Genomic DNA, 18,455 nt, shown 5'->3' with positions numbered 1-18,455 from the left:
ACTGATACTGCATAATTCTACAACAGCATTTAATTGCAGGTCTTAAGTGAGATGGAATAGAGTGCGATGGGATAAATTCCCAAGTCAGAGGAAATGGCTGTCTTGTTAATGGCTCAAAAATGATCATCCTTTCTCCTCTTCCCAAGCCTTCTAGTTGTCCTTAAAGGGGACAAAAATGTAGACCCTGCTCTCTCCAACTAGTCCCCCATCTACAGTCGAAGTGCACAAAGGACAATGACATAATTCTTCACACAGTTTTTGGTTCCTATCCTTTATTTCCAGAGATGTCAAGCTGGATCAACACTGTGCATCAATGTGGCAAAGCAAATAAAAAGTCTTAAATTTAAAATTTTTTAATATATTTATTATTTTTCTTTTATGCTTATGAGTGTACTGCCTGCATGTGTATAAGAGCACCCATGTCGTGCAAAGTCCATGGAGGTCAGAAGATGGCATTGGATGCCCCTGGAACTGGAGTTACAGAGAGTTGTTAGCCACCATGTGGGGACTGGGAATTGAACCCAGGTCTTCTGCAAGAGCAGCCAATGCTCTTAACTGTTGAGTCATCTCTCCAGCCCTAAAATATTTTTTAAATGTTCAAGCTATTGGTTTATGAATGGCCAGACAGAATTATGTGCATTTAACCCCTGCTGGTGATTTAGGGCCCTATTCTCACATTTTTGTACATGTTCATGGCATGCTTCACAGCTGTGAAGTACTATCTAGTGTTACTAAGTACAAGAAGGCTACGATGTGTTTGAAGGGGAAATAATTATGCTAGACTAGCTTTGTTTGGGCATGTGTTTTAGTGTTATTGGTTGATTAGTCATCAATTTAGTTTCTTCTAACAGAAAAACACAAACAAAGGTCATATTTTTTTTCTGAAAGAGAAAAGAGTCTCCCTGTAGCCCCAGTTGGCTTGGAATCTCCCAGAGATCCTCCTGCCTCTGCCTCCTGAGTGCTGGGATTAAAGGCATATGTCACCAACCCAGCTTCAAGGTCATATTCTTAATGTTAAATAACATTAAGAACATTAATATTCACAAACATTAGAAACTCACAGGAACCTAACCCAGTGTTTCCCTTAGCAGTAATAGCTGAGTATTCAGTATTTCAGTTCCATGACATTACAGAATGTAACTACCATGAAAAATGAGTGTCAACTGTGTATTAACCTAAAAATCTGCAGAAGGTTAGAGACCAGGGCAACTGGATTCTTCACTTCCACTCTGCTGAGCCTGACTTATCCATAAGATTTACAGTGAATTAGGTAAAATGGGATGGGTTTGGATTTTAGAAATGCCATTTACTAGCCAAATGACCTTAAGACACGAAGTAAACCCTTACAGTCTCAGTAGGGCTTTACTGAGAATACTAAGTAAAGAGAGTGTTCTCTTTAATTCCAATCTGTCTCATAGGATCACATTCACAGAGGCTCCAGATCTAACATGTGAAAGAACACTTAGCATTTTCAAGTGTTACGCAAATATATGTAAATTACGATTTTACATTATGACGTCAAAAATTCAGAATGCTTTAAAAGAAAGCAATAACAAAATCAAATTGATGTTAAACTATGGTGCTGCAAATTACAAACATAAATGGACTAAATAATCTGAGAATAAATGTTACGGTTAGAATGAGAAGTATCTCCCATGGCCTCCAAGTATTTGAACACTTGGTCGTTGGTGGTTGTTTGGGGATGGTCATGGAACCTTTAGGAGGTGTGGCCATGCTGGAGCACATCATCCTGGGCTGCTTTGAGAGTTCGTAGCCTTGCTCCACTTTGAGTTTACTCTCTCTCCATTTTCTGCTAGTGCTCAAAGACGTGAACTCTCAGTTTTCTGCTCTGGCTGCCTCTGCAACGATTCCCTGACATGATGGACTCTTATCCTCTGGAACTATACAAAAGCCAAATAAACTCTTCCTTCTATAAGTTGCCTTGGTCATAGTATTTTGCTACAGCAACAGAAAAGTAACTAATACAGTAAATATGTAAGCAATGATGACCTCTCTTACCCAGTCTCTCCTTAGGAGCCCCATGGCTTAGTCCAATTAGACTGACTAAGTATTGCTGTGTCTTTGTGTCTCCTTTAATTGATCTCTATTCTATAGTATTTCTTCTACCTAGTAGCTAAAATAGATCCTCCAGTAACATGATTAGTAGCCAAGACTCAAATATAAAAAATTTAGCTTTAAAACACAATTGCTGAGGCAGGCATAGAAGTAGGCAGGTATCTGTGAGACCAAGGCCAGCCTGGTCTACATAGGATTCCAGGCCTGCTGGGGATACAAGGAGACCATATCTCAAAACAAAACAAAACAAAACAAAAACTCAATTGCTTTGTGACCTAGACAAACCATTAATTTCACTAGACCCTGGTTTTCCTCTGTGAAATAGGGATGCTAATAATGGCACCTTGTTCTCAGGTTGCTGTGAAAGCAGGTGACTGGTACTAGCTCTCTCCAGTACTCACTCAGGTCAAGATCTCCCACCTGCCCCTTCAGTCTTGGGTGCTTTCCTCTCTTTTAAAGGGCCTTAGCACTAACACACTGAGTACCTAACTACAACTCAAAGAGATCTTTCACTCTTCTGCATTGTGGTTTTATCTACTGACCTGGACTTAGTAATATAAAGTCAGGATTATTGTTTTCATAGATTATGAAAGTAATTCATAGTCATTATAGGAAACAGAGAAAACAGGAAAAATATCAAAAAAACTAGTTTAAAAATTATTCATAATTTTACCACTCAGAGGTAACAATTGGTAAGATTTTGGAGTATTTTTTTTCAAAAGAGTAGATGTTATGTTTCAAGAAGACAGGTAACCAAGTTATAATCTTAGAATTTTTCCCTATTTCCCTCCTGCCCAACAACCTTCCATACCTCCAGGGTCTAATCTAGCTCTTAGCAGCTAATAAATACACACCTATTCCCTAGCTGACTGATTAAGTGTTCCTCTGCACTTATATGTAGACTATCTATACACAAACATGGGGACATTGTCAGAGTTAGTGGTATAGTCTCTTTGGCCCTATGCTGCTAGCAGTTCACACTGCTACAGGTATTTCACGTCCACACTGTGTATGGCTGTTTATATTCGGTGATGAAAATATTTCTGGTGGAGCCCCACGTTTCCCTTTTTGACATACTCAAGTTTCACATACCTACAGGGATGGTCATTCCATGAATTTTATCAGCCCAGCCTGCATAATACCGCAGCGTTTTGATGACTCCCTGCAAATCTACATAAAAAGCTTGCAGGAATGGCTTGCCACCATTTAGGGATTCCATGGTCTGTAGGAAAAGAAATAGAAGTCAAATCCTCAGAATTTTCTAGTGATACACTAATTTCTAGAGTAGAAGAGATAAGGAAAAGGGGAGCACAGATGAATATGAATGGTGATGTGTACTTGTTCACCTCTGATTTTCCAAACAGGAAGATTTATAGTTTTACAAGTTTGCTTTAGTTTCTACTAAAAACCACAATGGACACATATGTGCATGCTCTTGTGTCCGTGCTTTCATTAACCACTGTCCAAATACATAAACACAGCACTTCTTTAACTCATGATAAAGAAGTGCCCTGCTTGACAAACCACCTTCTGTTCTATTAATGATCAGAGCTGAATGGGGATTTTTTTTCTTTTTGAGCATACACCAGTTATCCGAATCCATAAAAGGAAATGGGGACACAGGTTTTATATGCAATTGATGAGAATATACATAAAATGTTTAACACAGCTGCCAAGACCCCTGCTGCAAACTGAAATATTCACAGAGAATAGCAAGCTTATTTATTACCACCAAATAAACAAGGTCTCCTCTAGGAAAGTCCAGACTTTAACAACTTAAATACTGGCTTTTGTAAACATTCGTATTAACAACCATTATCTATTAAGAGTAAAGAATTTGGTCTATTTAATAAAAATATCAATAGTAAATAACTTTACCTTATAAACATTATTATTTTAATGGCATGTTCCTAAATTGATTAAGTCTGTTACAAAAATAATGGCTAATTAACACAATGAAGTAAAAAAATTTTGACTTGAAATATATTAGGGTATTAGAAGTTTAGTAAAAGAAATAAACAAAAGTATATGTATGTTTATAATTTCATGCTTCTATAACAGCATTATATAACATACACTGGTATAAAATTGTTTAATTATTGACAAAGTTAAAATTAAAAGTTTCCATTCAATGAAGTTCAAAACACCATTATTGATGGTGCAATTTACCTACTCATTGTACAAATGAAACTCATCTCAAAATACCTTGCTACTTATCACTGTGCACTGGCTCACTTGTATAAAAGGGATACAATTATTTCCAAATACTTTAAAAAATTTTTACTGAGATTTTAAAATTTCATAGAATATTTCCCACTAAAATCCAGACCCCCTCCCCCATCCCTGCCTCCCCCTCTCCTCCCACCAAACCCTATGCACTTTGCCATACATGCTGAGTCCTAGTCATTCAGGTGTTTGTACCCAAATGTCCTTCAGTGTAAATTTGTCCACTGGAGACTAGTCAGCCCATCCAGTGGCTATATGTAAGTCATACTCTCCCTCACCCAGCAGCAATCAGTCTTAAATAGTCCTCAATCTAGTGCTGGCCTGCCACCTATTTCTCACTTCCCCTTTGGGACCTTGTTTCATTGAGCTGACATGGGTCCCGAGTTCAACACCACCACTGCCGCAGGCTTACATGAGCAAGCCTCCAAGTGGCCTGGAAGCCTCCACCTCCTTATGTTCATGAACCAGCCCTGCCTCTTACAATCTTTCTGCCTCCTCTTCCACAATGGTCCCTGAGCTGTGGGTGGGTGAGGTTCTATATAGGAGTCCATCCGACACTCTGTAGTCTCTTATTCTCCAAAACTTGGCCAATTGTGACCTTTTGTGTATATTGCACTCTGATGTACACAGAAGCCTCACTGGTGAGAGTTGAGGGGTGCATTAGCCCTCTCTCTACCCCTTATTCCGCTATGTTCCATAAGCCTTAGTTGTAGAGATTCAACTGCACATGTGTCACCTCCCTGGCGTCTCCCAGGTTTAAGCTCTCTGTGCCTGACCAGATGTGCAGCTCTGCAGCAGCCTCTATCTGTTGCAAAAAGAAACTTCTCTGATGAGTGCTGTACAGCATGTTTGTCACTCTAAGGGAGGTCTTTTCTATTTGGCTCTGCATTCCCTACCAAGCAGCTCCTAGGTATACATATGCATTAATGTTCAGACACTCCATGTACATTTCTCATAGGGTTTCCGAGAAGAGTGAATCTCGAGGGGGCTAGGAAACCTAGAGGAAAAAGTGATGCCTTAGAAACTAGTTCTTTTTAGAACATTTGTGTGTTCATAAATTGGACATTACATTCTCCATGTAGCTAGCTTGCATAGAATCAAGGTCTATATAGCATAAAGAGAACTAGAGTCCCTAACCAATTTGGGGATCAGGGAAGTATAGTACCTACATTCCTAAATGGTCTCCATCTCCAGAAATTCTATATTCTCAAAAAAAAAAAAGTTCATTTTAAAAATGGCAGCAGCAAAACAACAAAACCACTGGACCAGAAGTTCCTATGGAAAATAAATTATTCTAGTGAAAAGAAATGATGATCTCTCTTTTCTCATAATTCTAGAAAACGATAGAATAGAGCAGAATGTATGAGAGCTCACATCCTGCTTCTGGAGGTGAAAAAAGTCATCCTATTCGATTTGCATAAGGACCACTTGGTCCTTGTCTTCTGCAAATAGCCTGAGGGTTCTCCTGTTGCTTGATGCTTTTGCTTTGCTTATCAAGTGACTGTGCTGTGCTGTTTGTGGGAGGTGTGAGAAAGTGAAAGCATAGATCTTTACTAGTGATGCAATTCTGTGGTTTTTTTCTTCAAAATGCCCTAAGAGGAGAAATCTCTCTTCAAGTCTTTGGTCAGGCAGTCTAGGAGATTCCCAGGGTAACAGAGGCTATTGCTGCAACCCTTGATTACCTCCCAGAACTTGAAGACCCAGCTGCTGAAGACAGGACATACTTCAGACACAGGACTTGGAGTAATGGAGCTAGAACTGACCTAAAAGTCTCCTCGCTGAAGTTCTAGAGGATACTATGCAATTTGACAGGGGAGGAAATCAATCAGTGGTACAACCCCAGCTTTAAAGCCTAATAACTACAACAATGACTGGCACAACAAACTATAGTGGTACAGTAGTGGTAATTTTATCTTGGGGGGTAATCAACAGCTGTTTAATTCTCTCAATGGGAGAGAATGCATATGTGGCACTGTAAACGACAAATACACATGGCTGGAGAAGTCATGGATCCTAGAGAAAACCCTACTTCTGTCACATCCCTAGACAGATACCATTTCTTACTGTATGCTGAATATGGATCCTTATATTTACAGGTAAGAATACCATTCACCGCTCATCAAAGAAGCTTCTTTTGCAACAGATGAGACTATTACAGAGTTCTACAACTGGTCACACATAGATAATAAGTGTCTGTGAGATGCCCAGCCCTAAGTGACACTTCTACAATGGACCTCTATACTTAAGTTTCACAGAACATAATGGAACAGATAGAGAGAATACTGATGCATCTCTCAATTCTCACCATGAAGCTTCCTCACTCAACAGAGGGGGATGCACACGGAAAGCCACAACTGGCCAAAGTATAGAGAATAGGAGACTGCAGAGTTCGTGTCCCTGGAGAGGTTCCTATATTAAACTTCACCCACCCATGGCTCAGAAACCATTGTGGAGGAGGGGGCAGAAGGATTGTGGGAGCCAGGGCTGGTGCATGACCATAAGGAAACACGAGTCTTCCAGACCTCTGGGAACTTGCCCTTGTGGGTTTGCAGTGATGCTGATAGCATTCACAAGACCCATGCAAGCTCAATCAGACAAAAACCCAGCATAGAACTGGGGAGATGGGAGGGAAGCCCCAACCTTAACTGAAGAACTATTGGAAGCGGATTCCTGTTGGGTGAGGGAGAGTTGATCGTCTTTAAGGGAGTGACTCTAAATAGGCTGACTAGACTCTAGTGAATGGATCACACTGAGGGACATCTGGGTACACAAAATTAACTCAGTAGGCCTTGACATGTATGGAAGAATGCATGGAATCTGGTGGGGTGGTTATGGGAGGCACATACTGGGGATTAAGGCATATTGTATGAAATGCACAAAAATTCAGTAAAATACACATTTAGGGGGAAAAAGCCCTGAGAACTTCCCCAAACAGCTCCATATTGCAGAAATATTATACACTCTTCTAGCTACAGACTTAACTGCCTTCTTAGTTTACTTACTGCAAGAAATGCCCTGTCTCGTTCCACTAAATCTGCAAGCTTGTCCAAAAGACGTCCTCTTTCTGAAGCATCCATCCTTCTCCACACTGAACCAAGAGAGAAAGCCAGCCGGGCTGCCTGCACAGCTTTGTCTATATCTGCCTGTTGAAGAGGAAGAGGCACAACTGAAGGGAGGGAAACACTCCACACAGAGGAAGAACTATCTGGTGTTATCAAAGATGATGTTTGAAGCTCAGCGTGGCATTTAGGAAACAGCTCTGTTTTTTGCCTGTTGGTGGTTATTTCACGAGGGATCTTCTAAGAAATACATACCTTGTCCGCTTCTTGAACTTCACACACCTCCTCTCCTGTGGCTGGATTATAGACGGGGAACACTCTCCCACTCTCAGAGTTCTGCCACTCATTGTTAATAAAGATCTAGGGGAGACAATGAGATTTTGACATAGGTGATCAGAAGCCAGTGAATGACAAAGCAATATGGAAGTACTATGGTAATAATAGTAGCTCTATACATTTATTGGTACATATTGTAGAATACGAAATGCTGAAAACATGCAAGGCAGTTTAGAGCCTAGCATCACCCACAATGCAAGAATATCTTCTCATGATAACTGCTTCAATGTCATCCAGTGACTGAATAGCATTCTTGCCATTAGTGATCATGTCAACCAGTGAGAGAGACCTTTCATCAACAGACAGAGAAGGACAGAGTCTCATGTACACACAATCACACACTGAAGCTAAAAAATATTGGTAGTCCAGTTTCTGGCCATTATCTCTAAGAGTTAAATCCTGGGTTGAACTGTCAGTCATCAGGCCTTTTGCCCCAGTTTCTCTGTCAGAAGCCCCAGGGACTCGAGGAAAACCTGATGTGCTAGAAGAAGCATTTCCCCAATTTATAGTCAGAACCTGAACTGCGGAGAGACTGTGCCCCATCTAACTAATGAGTTATGCATACTACAAGCACATGTGTTAGCAAAACAAAAACGCCTCTAGAACTTTCAAACTGATCTTAAGAGTTCTTAAGGGGCGTGCTTTTCCTGTATTTGGAAAGGAGATGTAAAAGAAGAGGTCTTACTCCTTTTATTCCTATCCTTACTCTTTTTATTTTCTGTATGAGTGAGTCAAATGTAACCTTTGAAACAACATCAACATCTGCTGAATTTAAGTTTAGTTTCTAAGTTTTCTTATGAAGCGGTACTATTTATAAGGACTGATACATATTTCATGTATTTCATTAGTTCTTGCAGGCCTTCCAAAGAGAAAATTATTTATTTTTTTTTACTTATTTGTGTATGTGTATATATACACACACACACACACACACATTGCTATGGTGCACATTTGGAAGTCAGAGGACAACTTGCAGGAGTCAGTTCTCTCCTTTCACTATGTGGGTTCTGGGGATCAAAATTGGGACATTATGCTTGGCAGCAAGTGCCTTTATGCACTAAGCTATCTTAGCAGCCTCCAAATTACTTATTTTTTAAATAGGAAAAACTCATTTTCTTACTATCCATTGCTCACTTAAAATGCAAGACAAAGTATGGGAGCTAAGTCATCTTACTTTTTCTATATCTTGAAACATTTTACTATTTCATTATCCTAGAAGTATTTCATTATCACACCTCACACATTTCTACTTAGCAATTAAAATGCTAAAATAATAAGGAACCAGTGAAGATACGGAATTGTGTAGAAATGAATGGTCACCACAATTACAATAGCCTTCAGTTTTCTGGTTATGCTGCTTATAGTAAAACATCATCTTTCAAAAAGTTAGAAAGAGAAATGGTCCAAAGACATTATTTTTGTCCTATGTTTTTTTTTTTTTTTAGCCTTCACTGTGCATAGTTAAGAATTTTGAAAACCAGGCATGCTGGCACACACCTTCAATCCTGGCACTCAGGAGGCAGAAGCAGGTAGATCTCTGTCAGCTTGAGGCCAGCCTGGTCTACATAGTGATTTCCAGACCAGCTGTGGCTACAGGGAGATCCTGTCTCAAAAAGACAAAAAAAAAAAAAAAAAAAAAGAATTCAGAATTTTAATTTTCTTCCTATAACGAAAGGGTATAGAGGAAAATTAACACTGAAAGATATTCCATAATTATTAAATCAGAAGATGGAGGTTAAAGAGAAATGCTTAAGATGATCTGATAAGGGTGTGTCAGACTGTATGGTGATGTTGTTGGTTAAGAGTCTTTAAGATTTTTCTCAAACTGATCATAGAATCAGGCTGTGGGTATAGTTAGTGGTACGTGCTTGCATGAGCGTTTGATCATGAGCACTGAAAACATAAAGTTGCCAGGAATCAACAGTACCAATAAGAAGGGAGGAAGGAAGGGAGAGGGAGGAGGGAGGGAGGGAAAGAAAATGATAATCTAAGGTATCTGTCATTCAATAAAAAGGATTTCATTTATCATTTTGCAATAAGACTAACAAGACACTGGACCACCTTATTTTAATATAAAGATATGTGATAGCTCTTTAATCTTTTATATCTATGTTACTCACCTGATGTGAGTTACTTCACTTGATGTGACTCATAAATGAACAAATATTGCCATTTACACATAGGTACATGTATAAAAGCAACTTAAAGGGCAAAGGCCCTACAGAAAAATTTTAAAACGTTCATTGGGCTGATCAATCTAATTGACATTTATAAAGTTGAAAACGAAAATCCCTTTTAATTATAAAAGAAAGAAGGCAGTCATCTGTTTTCTACAAAATGATGAAAATTCTCAGCAGGATTTCACTGGGATAAAGAAGAGCCAGAAGTGCTGGTAAACTGTAACTTAGCAGAGCTGTGTTTAAAATGTGGAGCTGGGGCTGGAGAGATGGCTCAGCAGTTAAGAGCACTGGCTACTCTTGCAGAGAACCTGGGTTCAATTCTCAGCACCCACAAGGCAGCTAACAATCAGCTCTAACTCCAGTTCCAGGGAATCTGACACCCTCTTCTGACCTCTATGGGCATTGCACGACATGGGTATACCTACCTACATGCAAACAATACACTCATACACATTAAATAAAAAGAAATGAGATATTTTTTAAAACGTTTAAAATCTGAGTTGATATTTACAGCAAAGGAAGTGTTCCAGACCAATGCACAGCAGCTGCTGAGCAGGTAGCTGCACGCAAAGGCAGTGCTCATCTCAGTCAGCTCTAACGCCACACCAGGAAACTGTGGAATGAGTTTCATTTGCTGTGTTTAAATTCTTATTGTTTCATCATCTCTTTGTTTTCACTCTAAATTATTCAAAAAGTAATTAAAATGTAAAAACTTGTTAAAAACTCAGAAAGGGTTCACTGGCATCAGATGGTAAATATATGATTTTTTTTCCTGGTATACAAAATGTTAAGATTTGTATTATGTTATTACTTAATATATTAGCCTTACAACATTTAGAAAATGTACTAACATCGTTGGTATGTGAGATAACGCACACAATCGCAATACTTGAACATTTTCAGGTCCTCTGGGTAATTTCAGCAGTGTCCAGTTCTGTGTGTAACGTTTGTCTCTGACCAGGTCTCCTTGGAGAAATGGTTTATGTCATGGTGGTTGCAGGGAAAATGCAGTGTCAGGCATGAAGCATTATGGTGCCAAAAATCTAGTAAATGATCAAATTTGATGGGGGAATGATAAAAGGACATGGGAGCGAATACAAAGAGGCTCCAGTGACCAATGCTGGAACCTAACCCTCCACTCTCTCATCTTTCAAGTCCGCTCTCTGCCTCGATTCCACTCCCACTTCCTCGTTTCTCTCTATGCGGCAGTTAAAATCCCCTCCAATTCACCAGTTCTTAACTTGGATCTAAACTGCTAGTTTCAGTGTTTGTTTCATTTCTAAAACTTTTGCTTTGTTATTCAAAATAAATAGTAACAGATTATTATCCACTGAATGGCAAAAGTATCTGATAATATTCAATGATACATTTTTAATGAATAAGTAAATAAAAGGTAAGAAGTTCCAGGTAGCAGATATGAAGGAAGAATGAAACTAAATGCCCACCGTTTATCACAGCCCACAGTGATCTTTACTGCAGGAAAAAAATCGTCAATGGATGGTAAAACTAGTAGGCAAAATTTTAATGAAAAACTAGATATTCATGTATTCATGTCTCAAAGAATTTCACCACCATATTTCTTAATTGCAAAGGGAAAAACTCAAACTTTACATTGGACAGCCTTGGCAAACACCACCTTAATGTATCCTGTGATCAGAGTTGACAACCAATAAAGAGACCAACTGGCATCGGTCTACTGTGAAGCCTGAGAGAAATGAGAGCTCTTCTGCAGTATTTTTACTCCAAAGAAGCTTAATCACAGGAAAACACATGCCAATCCAAATTAAAGACTGTCCTAAAAATAACTGGCCATACTATTCTAAAGTTTCAAGGTCATAAAAGATAGAGATGATCTTTTAAAGCGATTCTAAATCAAAGAACACTAATGAGGCACAAAGAATGATTATGTCATGTCATCATGGATTGGCCCCCGGACTAGAAAAAGAAAGAAAAGAAAAACAGGCAAAAAGAGCAGAGATACTGAGATAATTGATTAAATATGATTAAGGTTTTTTTTTGTTTTGTTTTTGTTTTTTTGGTTTTTGTTTTGTTTTTGGTCCTTTTGAAACAGGGTTTTCCTGTAGCCCGGGGCTGTCCTGGAACTCACTCTGTACACCAGGTCTTGAACTCACAGAGATCCACCTACCTCTGCCTCCCAGATGCTGGGATTAAAGGCCTGTGCCACCACCCGGTTTATGATTTTTTTTTTCCTGGAGGGGGAGTCTTTTAAAGGCATGCACCACCAGGCCCAGTTATAATTAAGGTTTTAAGGTTAGATAATAATATGCCAAAGTCAATTTCTTGATTTCTTACTATTATACTGTAGTTATGTGAGAAAAATTGGAGAATCTGAGTGAAGGGTATATGTACTTATTTTGTAGCTTTTCGTGACTCTGATATCATTAAAAAATGAAAACAAAGCATATAAAAGTTATGGATCATCTTTCAGTGCCTAACTTTCAAATACAAAATGTCTGCCGGGCGTGGTGGCACATGCCTTTAATCCCAGCACTTGGGAGGCAGAAAAAGGCTGATCTCTGTGAGTTCCAGGCCAGCCTGGGGGAGACCCTGTCTCAAAAAGACCAAAAAAAAAAAAAAAAAAAAAAAAAAAAAAATCAAATATAAAATGTCTAAAACAAATTTAAAATTTTTTTTGTTTATTTTTATTTTATTATCTGTGTATGAGTATTATGGCTGCATGTGTTTAAGTGTACCGTGTCACGAAATGCCTGAGGAGGTCAGAAGAGGGCATCAGAACCCTGGAACCAGAGTTATGGACAGTTGTTAGCCGCATATGGGTGCCAGGAATCGAACCCAGGTCCTCTGCAAGAGCACAGTAATTAACCACTGAGCCACCCTTTTAGGGCCCTAAAACAAACTTTTTGAATGAAGGAATTATAAGACTTGTTACAAAGTCTCCTATAAATGCGAGTTTGTGGAAAATGAAACAATTAAAAGTCCACCCTAAGAAATGGACCACTGCTGCGGAAAATGTTTACTTTTAAATTTTACATGTTATTTCATTTCAGACTTGTTAATGAGAAACTAGGAAATTTTGCTTCACAATTTGATGGGCATACACAAAACTTCAGACTTTTCTACTTGAGCTCTTTGAAAATAAAAAAGTCATCTAACTCTATGTCTGACTATTGCTTAATTTCTTTGTAAGATTTTTAAGTACTCATGTATAACATAATTCTGTGGTGTAAAACTGATGACAAAAGAAACAGATGGCCAGGAAAGAAGGTACCTGTCTAGGTTTCTAAGATACAACAAATTAGCTGGTAAACATACTTCTCTTTTCATTGTTGTGAAAAATTGTCCAATTGACATTTTATAAGTAGTTGTTAGTATTAAAAGGTATAACGGATGTGGTAGGCACTTAATTAATGTTGTCTCAAAAAGACCGTCTGCCAGGAGAGGACATGAATCACTGTCTAACATCTTTCCTGATAAAATTAGAAATATAACACCTCCTACACCAAGATAAAATCTGAAACACACTAAAGAATGAAGACTTTATTTGGGCAAGAAATTGTTATTATATCCTGTCGTACTTAACAAATATAAAGAGGTATATGTAACATAAACGTAAGTTAAGATCCATCATACACACTTGAACACATTGTTCAAGCACTAGAATGTTAGCAGCATCATGGATGCTATCTGAGTATTTCTTCCTCATCCTGCCCTCCATCTTTGTTTGACCTGCCACCTGCCACGCTACCAGAGGAACTACAAGCTGGATTTTTCATTCAGCTGTTCTTAGATGTCTTCTTTCTTTTTCTTGTCCTAATGTACTAATTATTGGAGGTGGGCTTCTACCTGTGTCTATTATTGATCTTGTAAAATGCATTGCTCAGCCATCTTCATCTTTAACATTTTATCTATCTATCCTCTGATAACTGAGAAATCTACGTTGAAACTTGTGACGTTGGTGAATTTGTTAGTGCATCCCTCAGCTCCATCACTTTTATCTTTATAAATAGCAAGCTATTTTATCAGTGATGCACATTTTAACTGTTAAGATCTAACAGATCTCGGGTAAACTGTCAACATGAAATGAATATTACGAATAAATCACCGTGTCTTAAAGCCTATTTCGTTTAGTGTAGGTTCATAATTTTTTTATCTGAAAATTCAAAATCTGAAATGCTCTGAAATTCCAACGTTTCTGAATGCCGACAAAACGCTCAGAAAGTTCCAGGTGTGGGAGCATTTCAGATTTCACAGTGCTGAATTAAGAATATTCAATCAAGGGGCCAGAGAGATGGCTCAGCAGTTAAGAGCACTGACTGCTCTTACAGAGGACCCGGGTTCAATTCCCAGCACCCATATGATGGATACAAACCATCCTTAACTCCAGTTTTGACTGCTCTTACAGAGGACCCGGGTTCAATTCCCAGCACCCACATGATGGATACAAACCATCCTTAACTCCAGTTCCAGGGGACTTCGAAGCCCTCTTCTGACCTCCGCAGCATTGCATGACACGGGTGCACTCACATATATGCAGGCAATACACTCATACACATAAAATAAAAATTAAAAAAAAGAAAATTCAATCAATAGAGTCAAAAATATTTTTTCAATTTTTAATAATTTCAGAGTCACAAAAAGCTACAAAAATAATACCTATACCCTTCACTCAGGTTCTCCAAATTTTCTCACATAACTACAGTATAATAGCAAGAAATCAAGAAATTGATTTTGGCATATTATCTAACCTTAAAACCTTAATTATAGCATGCCTTTAGTCCCAGTACTTGGGAGGCAGAGCCAGGCTGAACTCTGTCAGTTTGAGGCCAGCCAGGTCTACATAGTGAGTTCTAGGCCAGATGGGACTAAAAAGACACCTCCCACCCCTCCAAAAAAAACCTTCATCATAAACCCGGTGGTAGCACAGGCCTTCAATCCCAGCATCTGGGAGGCAGAGGTAGGTGGATCTCTGTGAGTTCAAGGCCTGGTGTACAGAGTGAGTTCCAGGACAGCTGAGGCTACAGGGAAACCATGTTAAAAAAACAAAAACAAACAAAAAAACTTAATCATATTTAATCAATTATCTCAGTATCTCTGCTCTTTTTTTCTGTGAATAAAATTAAAGAAATGCTTGAAATTTGAAGAAGAAAAAAAAATATTCCAGATTCTGAAAACCTCTGATATCTGAAATTTCCATGGTCTAAAGCATGACAAATACAGGGTGTCCTACCTGCATCAGCATAGCTGCCTACGTTTTACTTGAGCCTCATACACCTTCCTCCATTTTGCTCTTAACTGTGTCTTTACTATTCTGATGTCCCTCTAAATAACGCATGGGTAGATTTTATTTTTTCAATAGGAAAATCTCCTTTAACTAGCAAGTTTTATACATTTGTATTTATTGTGATTTTTATTTTGTATTATTTTTGGACTTGTTGCTTTTTGTCTTCTTTATTTTGCTATTCTCTCTTTTCTTACCTCTTTTTAAATGTTTTGGTTGTTCCTCTTGTCCATTTTATAATTCAGCTACTTTCTTCTATTGTTTTGGGACTTGCCCACTAATCCATGGTATTCTATCATACCTGGTTAACGTGAAGCCTACAGTTAATATTTTAACCCTCCTGCTAAACAATTCAGTGGCTGTGGAACACTAAATCTAGCCTCTCTTCTCCTAAAGTTTACTATAAAATTCTGATTTTATATAGAAAATGATTTTTTACTTTTAAGGAGATTAATTCTGATTATTCCTCAGGAGTTCTTTTAGTAAAACTTTACTGTGGATAGCCTCAATTCTTCTTTTTCTGAACATGTATTTATTATACTCTCAGTCTCAAAAAGTATCTCACAAGCTTATACAATAGTCAGATATTTTCTCAGAATATTTTATAAATATTATCAATAATTTTTATCTTGCAGTGATACTTACATAAAAAAGTTTGTTTCAATTCCCTAATGGTTTCATTGCTCGTGATTTGATGACTCTACCTTGATGCTGACAGCTTTTCAGATTTCATCTTTTAGTGTGTAGATGTGTGTTCTTAAATTCCATTACAATGTTTCTTTCTTTTTGATAGTTATGGGCTGTGCTTATAGTATGTATGGATTTTGTCTAAGTGCTAAGATACTTGCAATCTTCAGCATCTTTCTTTGACTATTGTTACTGTCTAGAACTGCATTTGTCACACCTTTTTAGTCTATTTTCATTGTCTTTTCATCATTCATATTTTTTCCTTTTCTCTCTATGCAGCAGCTGGTAATTTCTATCCAGTTCATCAATTCTTACTTTACTTGGATCTAATCTGCTAATTTTCAAGGCTTATGTTTTTGTTTCTGAAACACTTGCTTTGTTCCTATTCAAGACTTCCTGGTTGTTTTGTTTCAAATACATTTTGCAGATAAAACATGTAGAAATTTTTAGTTTTTAAAATTTTCAGATTTACAAAAAACTAAACAGATAATACAGAGATTTCCACACGTTTACTGCCCCGCACCAGCTTCCTCTACTATTAACATCTTGCATTGGTATGGTGCATCTATTGTAACTCAGGAGCCTTCTTTGAGGTACTTTTAGCCAAGGTCTATAGTTTACAGGTTTCACTGTATTGTAGTTCCATGGTTTTGAAAAATGCATAATGTCACGACCCCTTCACTGCAGTACAATACAGACTTGTTTCACTGCCTTAATAATCCCATGTTCCACCTACTCATCCTCAACTCTCCCCTAAATGATCCAGAGATCACTTTATTGCCTCCATGATTTTGCCTTTTCTAGGTCATTTAGCTCTAATCACAGAGCCTCTTCAGACTGTCTTCTTTCACTTAGCCACATGCCTACAAGGTTCCTTCTTGGATATGCTATTTTTAATACTCTACTTTAAGGATATGCCCCAGTTTGCTTATCCATTCCTCTCTTGAAGGATTTCTTGGTTAATCTTCATTGCTCCAATATTTAGGAAAGATGAATTAAGGTGCTTCTAACACTGCTGTGCAGGATTGTAGATGGGCATAAGCCTCTGGCACATTTAGATAAACTGCTGGGGGGGTTAATGCTGGATCATACAGTTAAGACTACGCTTACTTTGTAAGAAATTGCCAAGTTGTTTCCCACAGTGGCTCTATCATTTGGTACTCCCACCAGCAGTGAATGGGAGCTCCTTTCAGTCCACATCCTTACTGGCTTTATTGTTGCTAACTTTTTAGATTCTAATGGTTAATGGTTATGTAATGTAATCCTACTGTATTTTAATTTGAAGTTCCCTAATGACATATGATATTGAGCATCTTTTCACGTGTTTATTTGTTGGCCATACATCTTTGGTGAGGGATCTATACTTCTGCCCATTGTTTAACTGGGTTCCTTATGTTCTTAGTGTTGAGTTTTTCAACTTCTTATATTTTTTGGACAGGAATCTTTCATCAGGTGCAGGTTTTGCAAATATTTTCTGATGCTATGTGGCTTGACTTCTCTTACTATTATCTTCCACAGATTAGAATTTTTGATCTCTGAAGTTCAACTTAGCATTCTTCTCTTTTGTTATGAATCTAGAAATATATTGCCAGGAACAAGGTCATCTAGAGTTCCCTGTTATCATCTAGAAATTTTATAGTTTCACATTTTATATTTAGAAACATGATTTATTTTTAATTAATTCTATGAAAGGAGTGAGGTCAGTGTCCAGACATTTCGTATGTGTGGATACCTACTTCTTTCAGCACAATTTGTTCAAAATTATTACCTCCATTATTGCCTTTGCTCCTCTGTCAAAGATCATTCATATATATCTATTTCTAAGCTCTCCTACTGATCCATTCTTTTGCGAATACATGCTGTCTCCATGAGTATATCTTTCTTTTCTTAATTTTATTTATTATTTTTATTTTTATGTGTATTGCCTGCATATGTAGGTAGGTGCACCCGTGTGTGCAGTGCCCAAAGAGGTCAGAAGAGGGTGTCAGATCCCCTGGAACTGGAATTTTGTTAGCTGCCATTGCCGTATAGGTGCTGGGAATTGAACCCAGGTCCTCTGCAAAAGCAGCCAGTGTTCTTAACCACTGAATCATCTCTGCAGCCCAATCTTTTTAGTAAGTAAGTCTTGAGGTTAAATAATGCCAGTCCTCTCCCTTTGTCTTCTTTCAATATTGGCTAACTGTTCTGAATCTTTTGCTTTTCCACATAAACCTAGAATCAGATTGCTGATATTCACAAAATAACAGAAATTTTGTAACTTCATTGAATCTACAAATCAAGTTATGAAGAACTAACATTTAAAAATACTTAGCCTTCCTACCCATGGAATATACCCCCATTTCTTTAGCTCTCTTTTGATTTATTTTACCTACACTGTGGTTCTCGTCATAAAGATGATATATTCTCATAAAGATTTTGATCTCTCTCTCTCTCTCTCTCTCTCTCTCTCTCTCTCTCAATGGTACTGTATTTTTTAAATTTCAATTGCTTACTTCTGGTATACAGGTTGTATCCCGAAACTCTGCTGTAATCTCTTATTAGTCTTGGGAATCTTTCTTTTCTTTTCTTTCTTTCTTTCTTTCTTTCTTTCTTTCTTTCTTTCTTTCTTTCTTTCTTTCTGGTGCGAGGAGA

General features: G+C 37.9%; 1 protein-coding gene across 9 annotated transcripts in view; it reads right to left on the bottom strand.

Moving 5' to 3' along the window:
• Aldh1a2 (aldehyde dehydrogenase 1 family member A2) overlaps positions 1-18,455 on the bottom strand; it is a 99,794-nt gene that overhangs the window by 49,127 nt on the left and 32,212 nt on the right. For all 9 annotated transcript variants that reach the window (XR_001872791.2, XR_001872792.2, XR_001872794.2 and 6 more), the window contains exons 2-4: positions 7,617-7,721; positions 7,305-7,445; positions 3,169-3,298 (exon numbers count right to left, since the gene is read on the bottom strand). Coding sequence is in view for 6 of the 9 variants with exons in the window: in XM_017801811.2 (XP_017657300.1) it covers positions 3,169-3,298; positions 7,305-7,445; positions 7,617-7,721 (376 nt within the window). In the remaining 3 variants the exon portion in view is untranslated. The remainder of the gene's footprint in view (positions 1-3,168; positions 3,299-7,304; positions 7,446-7,616; positions 7,722-18,455) is intronic.

The sequence above is a fragment of the Nannospalax galili genome, unplaced genomic scaffold (genome assembly GCF_000622305.1).
Source record: "Nannospalax galili isolate Female #2095 unplaced genomic scaffold, S.galili_v1.0 scaffold611, whole genome shotgun sequence".
Taxonomy (NCBI): Eukaryota; Metazoa; Chordata; class Mammalia; order Rodentia; family Spalacidae; genus Nannospalax; species Nannospalax galili.
This window is presented reverse-complemented; position numbering and strand designations above follow the sequence as displayed.